We start from the raw sequence: 12,500 nt of genomic DNA, 5'->3' as shown, positions 1-12,500 counted from the left end.
AAGTCGATCATTTTTGTCGTCTGATTGCCAGGTACACTCGGCGACATGGGCGGCGGTGGCCCTCTTTGGCGCTGGTTTTCTCGCTCGCCCTTTATGTGTATCTCTCTCTGTCTTTGTATTTCTCTCTCTCTCTCTCTCTCTCTCTCTCTCTCTCTCTCTCTCTCTCTCTCTCTCTTCTTTCTCTCTTTCTTTCTCTCTCTCTCTCTCTCTCTCTCTCTCTCTCTCTCTCTCTCTCTCTCTCTCTCTCTCTCTCTCTCTCTCTCTCTTTCTCTCTTTCTCTTTCTTTCTTTCCTTTTCTCTCTTTCTCTGTCTGTTCGCTTTCTTTCTTTCTTTTTCTCTTAAGTGATCTCTCTCTCTCTCTCTCTCTCTCTCTCTCTCTCTCTCTCTCTCTCTCTCTCTCTCTCTCTCTCTCTCTCTCTCTCTCTCTCTCTCTCTCTCTCTTGCTCGCTTGCTCGTTCGCTGTGTGTGTGTGTGTATGTGTGTGTGTATGTGTGTGTGTGTGTGTGTGTGTGTGTGTGTGTGTGTGTGTGTGTGTGTGTGTGTGTCTGTCCCTATCTACCTGTCCATATGTGTAAATGTTTGTCTGTCAGGGTGGAACCGTAAGAGCACGCAGGTCTGTGATGCGCCTGGCCGGTGCTTAAAAAAAAATATATATATTTTTCCTCTCTCTTCCTGGGTATCGATCTTTGAAACAGCGTCGCTCGGCCCGTTCTGTGCTGTGGCGGAAACGCTTCGCAGCAGAATAAAGGAGAGGGAGAGAGGGGGAGAGGGGAAAAAGTGGAGGGGGAGAGGGGGAGAGTGAGTGTGAAAGGAGGAGAGCGGGAGATGGAGAGGGAGAGAGGGATAGGGGGAGATGGAGAGGAGAGGGGGATAGGAGGAGAGGGGGGATAGGAGGAGAGGGGGAGATGGAGAGGAGAGAAGTAGAGGGGAGAGGGGGGAGAGGGAGAGTGAGAAAGGGAGAGGAAGAGGTGAAAAAAATGAGGGAGAGGGGGAGAGAGAAAATGGAAAGAAAGGCTAGGGGAGACTGACGTAAACGGAGGAAGAGGGAGAGGGGAAGGGTGGGGCCCGAGGAGTTCAGAGCGAGGGAGAAGGAAGTGGCCGGGGGCGGGAAGGTCTGCTTGCGGTCCTTTGGTCTAGAAAGATTTCTTTTCTTCTTATGCCTCCCTCCTCCCACGTCTCCCCTCCCCGCCCCTCTCCCTATTCTCCTTTCTCCTACTTCCTTCCTTCTCCCCCAACCCTTTCTACTCTCTCCTCACATCCCCCTTCCCCCTTTCCTTCTCTCTCCTTCTCTCACATCTCTCTTCCTTTCCCTTCTCCTTCCTTCTCCTCCTTTCCCTCATTGCGCTCTCTCCTCTTCCCTTCCCCTTCCCTCTTCCTCCTTCTCCCTTCTCCCTTCTTCCTCCATTCTTCCTTTTCCCGCTTTCCTGAACTGTACTTTTATTCAGTTGTTATTGTACGTTTTTTCTATATTTTTATTTACTATGATAAAACGGTTCTTGATGATGGTAAATATTTAATACCGTTGAACCTTTATAGTAACTCTCTCTTATTGTTATTATCTGATATCACTGCTGTTGTTATGTTTCCCTGTGTGCATTTTTTATACATTTTTTAAAACATATTTTCCTTCCTCTTCCCTTCCTTCCTCTTTGCATATTTTCCTTCCTCTTCCCTTCCTTCCTCTTTGCATATTTTCCTTCCTCTTCCCTTCCTTCATCTTTGCATATTTTCCTTCCTCTTCCCTTCCTTCCTCTTTGCATATTTTCCTTCCTCTTCCCTTCCTTCCTCTTTGCATATTTTCCTTCCTCTTCCCTTCCTTCCTCTTCCCTTTACATTCTTCGTCCGGTTGTCGGTGTCCGGAGGCAGCCACGGCCGTCGTGTCGCGTACTGCATATTGCGAAAAAGACAAAAATAAATCATAATTGACCCCGGTTCCAAGAAGTGCCTCCCACCAGCAGAAGCGTGCAATTGAGCCCCAGACAACGTAATCACGTGATGGATGGGCACTCTCATTATTCCATCGGTTGCAATTGCGGTGCTAATCAATTCGGTGTCGGGAGATGCATTGTACGTTGTTGGTGTTTTTTTTTTTCTATTTTGCTCCCTCTCCCTCTTTGTCTCTCTTTCTTTGCGTTTCTCATTTCCTCCCTCTTTCTCTCTCTTGCGTTTCTCATTTCCTCCCTCTTTCTCTCCCTTTAACTCCTCTTTGCGTTTCTCATTTCCTCCCTCCTTCCTTCCCTTTCTCCCCTCTCTGCGTTTCTCATTTCCTCCTTGTCTTCGTCTCTCCTTCCTCTCTGACCATTCCCTCTTCGTCCTCGTCTCTCTCTTCGTCTCTCATTCTTTCTCCTTTCTTTTTTCAGTATCCCCGTTATTTTTTCTCTCTCTCTGCCCTATGACTCACCCTTTACTCCCTTCTGTCTCCCTCCCTCCCTTCCCTCCTTCCCTCCCCCCCCCCCCTCTCTCTCTCTCTCTCTCTCTCTCTCTCTCTCTCTCTCTCTCTCTCTCTCTCCCTCTCTCCATGTCTCCCTCTCTCCCTCTCTCCCTCCCTCCCTCCCTCTCTGTACCTTCCCTCCTTCCCTTTCCTTCTCTTCTCCTACGTTCCTGCCCTGGTCCTATTTCCTTCCCTTCCCCCGTCCCTCCTCCCCTCCTCCTCTCCCTCTCTTCCTTATTTTTCGCCCGCCCACCTGTGCGAGGGCGCGGAGTGGGAAGGGCGTGTGAAGGTGGCGCCCACACCGACTCCACCTGTCAAGTGCAGTGGGTGTGGGCGTTTTCCTCGAGGTCGGGCGTGTTCTATTCCCTCTTTCGCGTTTTCCTTCTGTTTTCCTTCTCTTCTTTTTTTTTATCCTTTCATGGTCCACCGGCGCTTCCTTTCTTTTCTTCCATTGTCTTCTTAGGTTTCATCTCTGTTCCCATTTTTTTATCATCGTCATAATCTTTTCCTTCTTTTTCCCTTCTCTTCTTCGGTCATTCTCTCCTTCCCGTTGCTCTTTTCTATTTCCGATGTTTTGCCTCTTCTCTTTCTCCTTTCTCCATTTGCTCTTTTCCTTTTTTCCCCCTTTCTTCCTCCTCCTCTTCTTCTTCGGTCATTCTCTCCTTCCCGTTACTCTTTTCTGTTTCTGTTTTGCCTCTTCTCTTTCTCCTTTTGCTCTTTTCGCTTCCCCCCCCCCCCCTTTCTTCATTTTTTGCGCCTCTCCTCCTCCTCCTCCTCCCGCTTCTTTCTTCGCCTTGCCAGTCTTTGGCGAAGCGGGCCGGGTTTGGCGTGATGCGGTGGGCGTCATGGTGAGTCGGCGGTTCGACTCCCCCCCCCCTCCTCGCTCTCTTGCCTTCGACCCGCCCTCCTTCTTTGCCTTCGAGCCTCCCCTTCCTCCCTTGCCTTCGACCTCTCCTCCTCCTTCTTTTAAAAAGATATCTCCCTTTCTCCCTTTCTCCCTTCCCCCTTTCTCCTTACCGCCTCCCATCCGCCTTTCTCCCTCCTCCCTCCCTTCCCCCTTTCTCCCTCCCTCCTCCCTTCCCCCTTTCTCCCTTTCTCCCTCCTCCCTTTCTTTCCCCTCTTGCAGCAACCAGTTTTGGGGAGAAGGAAGGAGAGGGGAACGAGAGAGAAGATAAGAGGACGGGAAAGATAAACCGATAATAACGAACAGAGAGAGAGAGTGAGAGAGATAACGAAAGGCTGGTTAAAGCAGGACTCACGAAATAGGAGAAGAAAGGGGAAGGTAGGGAAAGGGGGCGGGGCTTGGAGAGCACAACCGCTCCGCCCACATCCTACTGGACGAGAATAAAGGAGAGTGGATAAGGGCGGGAGGAAGAGGAACAAGGAGAAGGAGAAGAAGATGAAGAAGAGGGAGAATGGGAGGAAGAGGGAGTGGAGGAGAGGAGAAGAGAGGCGAGGAGAGGGGAGGAGAGGAGAGAAGAGAAGAGGGGAGGAGAGGAGAAGAGAGGAGAGGGAGAGGGAGTGGAGGAGAGGAGAGTGGGATACAGAGAGAGAGGGAGGGAGAATGGAAGAGAAGAAGAAGGTTTAGGGAAGCACATCCCTTTGCTTCGCTTGTGTGGAATCATGTAGAGGCCGTGAAGTGGTTCCAAGCCTCTCAACACCCCTCCCTCTCTCCCCTCCCTACCTAGTCCCTCCCTCATTTCCCCCTACACGACCCCACTCCCTTCTCACTCCCCCGGGGCTCCCGTTCCCTCCCTCTCACCACGTCACCACTCCCTTTTCCCTCCGTCTGCATTCCCACTCCCTCCATCCACCATCCAGCTTTCTGTTCCCTCTTCCCTCCCTCCCTCCTTCCCTCCCTCCAAGTCTCCTCTCTTTCCCTCCCTCCCTCCCTCCCTCCCTCCCTCCCTCCTCCCTCCCTCCCTCCCTCCCTCCCTCCCTCCCTCCCTCCCTCCCTCCCTCCAAGTCTCCTCTCTTTCCCTCCTCTTCCGATACCTATTCGCTCCTTTCCCGTCGTCTCTCTTCTCTGTACGAAGTCGGTCATACTCCCTTTCTTCTTCTCCCTCCCTCCTTCTCTTCCTTTCCTTTCCTCTCCTTCCTTTCTTATCCCTCTCCTTCCCTCTCCTCCCTTTCTTCCTTCTCCCTCTCTTCTTCTCGCTCCCTCCCATCTCCCACCCTCCCAGTGTGTGTAGCCGAGCCGTGTTGTGTTGTGCCGGCTTCCTGCCCCCGCTCTCTCTCTCTTTCAATCTTTATTTCTTTATTTATTTCTTTATTTCTCTCTCTCTCTCTCTCTCTCTCTCTCTCTCTCTCTCTCTCTCTCTCTCTCTCTCTCTCTCTCTCTCTCCCTCTCCCTCTCCCTCTCCCTCTCCCTCTCCCTCTCCCTCTCCCTCTCCCTCTCCCTCTCCCTCTCTCCCTCTCTCCTTCCCTCTCCTTCCCTCTCCCTCCCTCTCCCTCCCTGCATTGCTGTGTCGTTACATGGCGGAGTTGTGGACGGGCGGCTGCATTCTCATTTACAGTTGGGGCGATTGTGCTGTGTTGTGATTGGAGTCAGGATTGGAGACTTGTTCATTTGGCGGTTCGAGTCTTTGCTTGCGTGCGGTGCTGTTCTTTGTTTGTTTGTTGGCGAAATGGTGTGCGGGTCTTCGTTATTTGTTAGTGAGACGGTGTGTGGGTCTTTGTTATTTGTTAGTGAGACGGTGTGTGGGTCTTTGTTATTTGTTAGTGAAATGGCGTGCGGTTCTTTGTTATTGTTGGTGAGTCGGTGCGTGGCAAAGGGGCTTCTGGGTCTGGGCGATCCGGCAGAGACTCCGCTGGGCGTTGTTCTCTCGTTTTCCTGTTTGTTTTTGTCGCTGGAAGGATGTTGATGTTGAGAGCGTGGGTAGGGAGAGAGGGAGAAAGGGAGGGACGAAGAAGAGGAGGCAGAGAGCGCCGTGTGAAGGGAAGAGAAGCGAGGAGGAGGAGGAGAGAGGCGGCGGGCGGGCGGTCAGGCACACAGTGTGGGGCTGAATGGGTTGATTGCTGCATGCACCAGCCCGGCCCGGTCCCTGCATAGCCCCCTGCCTAGCCCGAGCCCCAGCCCGCCGGCAGTCATACAGCGCCTCACCCCCCTCCCCCCCTCACCCCGCACCGCGCCCCGTCCTACCCCTCCTGTCCTCTCTTGCGCCTCCGCTTCTCGTCTCTGCTACACCTCTTCTCTCTCCGTGTCCTCCACCCAGTTTTTCTCTCCTCCTGTCCATTCCTGTTCATCCAGATGCCTATCCACTTCCCCCCTTCTCCTCCTCCTCTCCTTTTCAGCTTCCTTCCCATCTCTTCTTCCTCCGCTGATCATTTTCCCTTCCAGCCTCTCGGGTCCTCTGTCTCGTCTCTCCTCCGTGCTCTACCCCTTCCCCTCTCGCGTCCCTCCCTCGCCCTGTTCTCTCGTCCAGTCTCTTCGTCCTTCATCTGCTTTCAGTTTTTTTTTTCGTCTTTCAGTTGCCTCCTTCTTCCGTGCCCTTTCCTTTTACCGTGATTTATTTTACCCCATTTCTCCTCCCCTGATATTCATAAATCTGCAAGCTCTTTCTCTGTCCTTTCTTCGTTCTCCATCGTTATCATCTCTCCTTGCTATCCCTCCGTCGTCTCTCCTCTTTCTTGCCGGCCTGCACCCCCCCCCCCCCCGCACTAGGCCAATAGCCTACCCTGTCGTGCCGGCTGCCGCGCTTCGTGCTTTTTTCTGTGTATTTATGTGTGTGTGTGCATTTGTGTATGTGCATACGCGCGCGCATGTACGTGTGCGTATTAGTCTGTGTTTGCGAGAGAGCGTGTGACTGTGCTTTATGCTTGGCGTTCGTGTCTTTCTGCCTGTTCGTCTGAATAGGAAATATCCGAATGCGCTTTCTTGGGAGAAGCCTGCCTCGGGTAAGTACCCCGCTCACCAGGTCGGTTGCAGAAGAGGAGGAGAGGAGGAATAGGGAGCAGGGAAGCCCGTACTTGACTGGAACGAAGCTAATCCATTTTGGGGAGCGGGATGCGATTTGATTTGCGATTTTTACTCTGTCGTCGCATTTTTTAAAAACATCTTTCCCTTTTTTTCTTCTTTTTCTCTTCTTCGTCAGTGTGGAGGGCGAAGGAGGCAGGGAGAGAGTAGAAACTTTCTGATTCGCTTCCTTGGTGTCAGTGACACTTGATGGGGCCAGGCGGCGAGGGGGAGAGGGGAGGGGAATGGGGGAGAAGGGGAAGAGGAGAGGGAGGGGGAGGAGAAGGAGAGGGGTGAGAGGGGAGGAGAATGGGGGAGAAGAGAAGGGTAGAGGGAGAGGAGAAGGGTAGAGGGAGAGGAGAAGGGGAAGGGGGAGGAGAAGGGAAGGGGAGAGGAATGGTGTTGAAGGGGAGGGAAGGAGAGGGAGGAGAGGGTTGGAGAAAAGGCGAAGGGGGAGAGGGAGAGGGGTGGAGAGCAGGGGAAGGGGGAGAGGGAGAGGGTGGAGAGCAGGGGAAGGGGAAGAGGGAGAGGGGTAGAGCAGGGGAAGGGGGAGAGGGAGAGGGGTGTAGAGCAGGGGAAGGGGGAAAGGGGAGAGGGGTGCAGAGCAGGGGAAGGGGGAGACGGAGAGGGGTGGAGAGCAGGGGAAGGGGAAGAGGGAGAGGGGTGTAGAGCAGGGGAAGGGGGAGAGGGAGAGGGGTGTAGAGCAGGGGAAGGGGGAGAGGGAGAGGGGTGGAGAGCAGGGGAAGGGGCAGGGGGAGAAGTGAAGAGGAAGAGAGAGACACACGAAGAAACTCAACGAAGAACAAAGCGAACTGCCTCATTAATGATTAAGGGAAGGGGGTTGGGGAGGAGGTGTAACCTGCGGTGTAAAGGAAACTCGGGTGACGGCGACTGACCTGTGGCGAGACCTTTTGCGCGCGTGCAAGCTGACCTGCTTCTGTCTCTCGCCTGTCATGGGTTTCTGGTCTTAGGGACGCTTTTTCACCCCCGAGTCTCGCTCTTAGTCTTTCTACTCTTGCCTCTTTCTTTCGGTATAGGTGTGTATGTATATATATATATATATATATATATATATATATATATATATGTGTGTGTGTGTGTGTGTGTGTGTGTGTGTGTGTGTGTGTGTGTGTGTGTGTGTATGTGTATGTATATATAAATATATATATATATATATATATATATATATATATATATATATATATATATGTATATATATTATATACATGTGTGTATGTATGTATATATATGTATATATTACACACACACACACACACACACACACACACACACACACACACACACACACACACACACACACACACACCTGCCTTTCTCTGTGGAGTATTTACAAACTGGCACCTGCACGGTGGCTTAGGTGCCAATAGCTACAAACAGACGAACGGCGTCAAAATCCTACGTAGACGAAACAATCCATCGGTAGGTTGTGGTAAGACTGTTAACCTTTCGATCATCCGGTTACGTTTCCTTTTCTTAAACCCCTCTTTCTCCTCGGGTTGTGTCGCCTATTTTCTCCCTATTCCCATGGCCTTTTCACGCAGATTAGGGGCAAATTTTCGGGAGACGAGACGCCATCTGGGTGTCTCGTGCCGATCGGAAAGACGAGGACGGAGCGACCCCCCCCCCCTCCCCCCTTCTTCCCGCTCTCCGTAAAGCCTGTAGCCATGGTTTAGCGCAGGCGGTGATTCATTGTCTCCGTATCTGCCCTGAATGAGATAAGGTCCCATCCTACGAGTGGGGGTAGGGGTGTGGGGGGGGGGAGGGAAGGCGATAAGCACTGCTGTCTGCCGTTATCAGAAGATTCCCCCAGGAGATAAGGATCTCTACGGCGGTTGCGGCAAGTTATAAGTAGGCATCGAGGCGTTAATTGGTCGTACGCGCGTTGTGGAAGAAGGAAGTAAGGTGCAATCGGCGGGCTTGTGGAAACCGGCGTTGGTATCACAACGCCGTAGTTCTTATTGTGATTAATTCCCTTTCTCGTGGGCTCATAAGGGCGGTAAAGGGGCACAAAAGCAGTAGAAAGTTACGGAAGCAGGCGCGGCGGCGGGCGAGGCTGGCGGGCGCGCATAGGGGGCCACGTGAACACCGCCTGATCCGGACGCTGGCTGCGCTGTTACGACACGGCGGCGGCGGGAGCGCACGCGGCGCACCTGAGCCAGGTACTGATTTGTTGTGGGGATCCGCCTTCTGTTTGGGGTTTGAGCGACGGGTCTGTGGGGGGCCGGACCTTTTTGCGTCATATTTTTGCGTCCATGTTGTAGTGCAAGTGTGTTTTGGGAGTCATGGCTTCGTTAGCAAGTGTTTGTGTTGGTCCGTGTGCGCGGTCGTTCGTGCTTCTTTCTGTCCGTTTGTGTTGCGTGCACGACGCGTCGCATGACCGCGGGTTGGCTGGAGCCATTTAATCCGTGACCCATGATGACCTCACAGCCGGTGTCATTGATTAATCTCCCTGACCCCCCACCCCCACCCCCTGCAGCTTAATAGTGGGCTGGGATCATAATGCAGTAATGGAATAACGAGTTTGGACGGGCTTGTGCTTGTTTAATGTTATTCGTTGTATTTTGTATATTATATTGATGTATTTTTTTGTAATAAATGTGAAGTGTTTGGAAGGGAAAGGAACATAGCTGTACTCACTCTTTTGTAACACAGTGGGTTTTGAGTTTAGATATTGTATTTGTTCTCGGGGCATTTCATGTTGTTTATAGCTGTAAATATTGGCGTCTGGAAGGGAAAGAAATGTGGTTGAAGTCGTCAATACTTTTGTAAGGATTTTATTTTGTTGTCTCCCTATTATGGCTATTTCTCTCCTGTCCCGAAGCGCGGGGAAGAGGAAGAGAGCAAAAAAGGAAAAAGTAGAAGGAGAAGGAGATGTAGAAAAGAGGGGAAAAGAAGAAAAGAGAGAGTATAGAGCAAAAATGGAAAAAGTAGAAGGAGAAGGAGATGTAGAAAAGAGGGGAAAAGAAGAGAATAGAGTGACTAGGGTTGCCTCCTTTTGGGACTAGCAACAAAGGAGGAGCAGATACCTCGGGAGCTGAGGGATGAGCTGTGTCCGGTCCAGACCAGTTCTGCAGAGTCTTTATATCTCTAGATTAGATAATGAGTTGAAGGATTACATATTGCATTGGTACTGTCTTGTATCAGTATTGAGGTTTAGTGAATAAATGATAATAGTGATATTAGTTATAATAATGATAGTAATAATAATGTCATTGTTGTTATTACTACTACTACTACTACTACTACTATTATAATTGATAATGATAATGTTATTTTAATTATAATTATGATAATAATAATGATTACTATTATTATTAAAGTTACAATTATTACACTTATTGCAATTATTACTCTTATCAAAATATTGCAATTACTACTATTACTTTTAATTGTTAATGAAACTGTTATTATTATTATCATTGATATTATTATTTTTATTATTATTATTGTTATATTATTTTTTTATCATCATCATCATCATCATCATCATCATCATCATCATCATCATCATCATCATCATCATCATCATCATCATCATCATCATCATCATCATCATCATCATCATTATTGCTATTATTATTTTTTTATTGTTATTGTTATTGTTATTGTTATTGTTGTTGTTATTATAGTTATTATTATTATTATTATTATTATTATTATTATTATTATTATTATTATTATTATTATTATTATTATTATTATTATTATTATTATTATTGTTATTGTTATTGTTATTGCAGTTATTTGTATCATCTTTGTATGTATAGTTCTCTTTACTAATTACCTTTTTTTTTCTTCCTTTTCCAGAATTCAACCAGGAGAGTGAAGCTTTTTTATGGAGAGAGAACCCGTGGGAGCAAGATGGGGAAGGTCAATAATAAAGCTTCAGTGGTGTCTCAGAGAAGAAGATTTCTAAAGGGTGATTATACGTTTCGTCTCTCGTTCTTGCCGTTGGCGGTGTCCTTTAGCCTTAGATGATTTGTGATGTCGTTATTAGTATTGGCTCTGTTACTGTTATTTCCATTTTCATTTTGGTGTCTAATTTTTATTCTTTATTGTATTCTTAATCGTTGTGGTTGTTGTACAGTACTGGTATCGTGTGTGAAAGATTGAGTATTTATTTTATAGGTATTTTAGTTCTCTTGATTTTTAAGGTTATTTTTGTCCTGATTTTTATAGAGGATATAAAGACAGTGAGCATAGATTTAAGCTTATGTATTAGTGATTCTCTCCCTACCTACCTGTTTCCCTCATATCCCCGTCTCATCACCTGTTATCTCCCATTCCCCACCAGCCTCATCCGGAGTGGGTGGAAAGAAAGGCCGTGGGTCATCCAAAGTGTCCCTCCCTCCGCCACCTTCCTCACAGTCTCTTGTCTTAGATGAGGACTCAGGCTTTGGTGGTGACCAGTCCCTAGACTCGGAGTCATCACTACTCTCGTCCCCGGGGAGTGCCACCTTGAGCAGCAACAGTGCCACCTCTGCAGCTGCTGCTGCTGCCACTTCTGCTGCTGTTGCCGCTGCTGCTTCTGCTGCCACTCTGCCATCAGTCTTGCCATCACTCACCATGGTCCCCCAGACGGTATGTATGCTCTGAGCCTTTCTCGAGAATGGGGTGGGGTGCCATCATTACCTCTCCATTATGGGGACCTTTTTCTTATGCATTTGCAGAGTCAAGCCTGGAAACATGTCTAATCATCCTGTAGCTATTGGTCGCGGAGAGAAAAATACATGTCACTCCACTGAGAGAGAAAGAAAAACAAAAAAGAAAGAGAAACAGTTAAAATTTGTGCTTCTTACAATCATCACTGATATTGTAGTTGCAAAGTTCTATCATAAAACATGGAAAAACATGTCTAATTTTTATTTAATTTTATTTATTACTATTTTTTTTTTTTTTTGTGAAAACTTTTATTGAAGTCATGAAAAAAAATCAGTTTGCAGTACATTGTTGACAATAAAAGCGTTTATCAATAGTCCTTTTTGCTCTGGTGATCAAACAGCTATACATATTGGCCAAAAAATGAAAAGAAAGGAAAAAATGAACACTGCTTATATTGCGAATGTCAGTGATAGCATGTAAGCACGAAGTTCTCAGCACATTTATTTGCACAGCTTGCTCTGTTACATTGAGTTTTGCCAAGCCGCTAGGGGACCAGGAATGGAACCGGAGCACGTAAGTATAAGCCTGGGGTGGAAGGAGGCTCACATGTCCTTGTGTTTCCTCACCACCGCTGGTGGATGTCTCACCCTGGTGTCCCGTTTGGGTTGTGTCCTTACAGAAACTGTTGCTAGTCAGTTTGTTGCAAGGTGGTGGAGTCGTGCAGGGTACACCAACCAGCCAGAAAAGCCCAGGGAATGTTGCGGTCGGGGCTTATCCCCCCACAACGCAACCCACCATCAGTAATGGCACCAGCCAAACGGGGAACACCCATGGTGCAGTGACGACCAGTGGTGCAGACAAGGAGTGGAACACCTCCCACAGTGTACGGCCCTTGCTGGCCGCAGCCTCCCTCAGCCACGGGGGTTCCTCTGTTACTGATGATGTTGTATCTGAGCTGCCAGCAGCCAGCACCACCACCACCTTCCCCTCCAACTGCCCCCCCACCGGGCCTGTGGCACTTGGAAATGCAGGCCATAAGGTAGGCACCTTCACACCTCCCACCCTCCCCAGGGCACGGGCCGACCTTTCTCACACCATAAATACATCCCACCTTTTCCTCTTGGGATCAGAGTTCCCCACACTCTAGCCCTTTCATTGTCCAGATTTGGTTGTTGAAGAGTGTGGGAATGTAGAAGATAATAAAGGCCTGACACCTGATCCCTTATTTTATATTTACATATTTCTGTTTATGTCTGTATGTATATATATGCTGTACTTCACAGGACTTTTATATATTTAAAAAAAAAAGACTGCTCATAGTCACAACAATAGTCAAAGAAAATTACTATAGAAAGAAGGTAGTTAGAAAAGAAAGTAATGTCCTGTTGAGATGCAGACTAGTAATCCAGAACAGTATTGGAAGGCCTTCAGCATCAGACATGCATCCACAACACAGATCTACCGCTGTATTGCTTGCACCAAAGTCCATCT

The 12,500-nt window shown here is 48.6% G+C and overlaps 1 protein-coding gene across 5 annotated transcripts in view; it reads left to right on the top strand.

Moving 5' to 3' along the window:
* Window positions 1-12,500, top strand: part of NFAT (NFAT nuclear factor) — a 204,474-nt gene that overhangs the window by 162,556 nt on the left and 29,418 nt on the right. For 2 of the 5 annotated variants that reach the window (XM_070145011.1, XM_070145010.1), the window contains exons 2-4: window positions 10,215-10,326; window positions 10,702-10,988; window positions 11,689-12,048. In XM_070145011.1, coding sequence (XP_070001112.1) covers window positions 10,269-10,326; window positions 10,702-10,988; window positions 11,689-12,048 — 705 coding nt within the window. In that variant the 5' untranslated portion in view covers window positions 10,215-10,268. Of the gene's footprint in view, window positions 1-8,248; window positions 8,567-10,214; window positions 10,327-10,701; window positions 10,989-11,688; window positions 12,049-12,500 lie in introns of those variants that run through there. The other 3 variants (XM_070145014.1, XM_027357431.2, XM_070145012.1) reach the window with 2 other exon arrangements.

Source organism: Penaeus vannamei, chromosome 33 (assembly GCF_042767895.1).
Source record: "Penaeus vannamei isolate JL-2024 chromosome 33, ASM4276789v1, whole genome shotgun sequence".
NCBI lineage: Eukaryota > Metazoa > Arthropoda > Malacostraca > Decapoda > Penaeidae > Penaeus > Penaeus vannamei.
The sequence above is the reverse complement of the archived record's forward strand: the minus strand, read 5'-3'. Positions and strand labels throughout refer to the sequence as shown.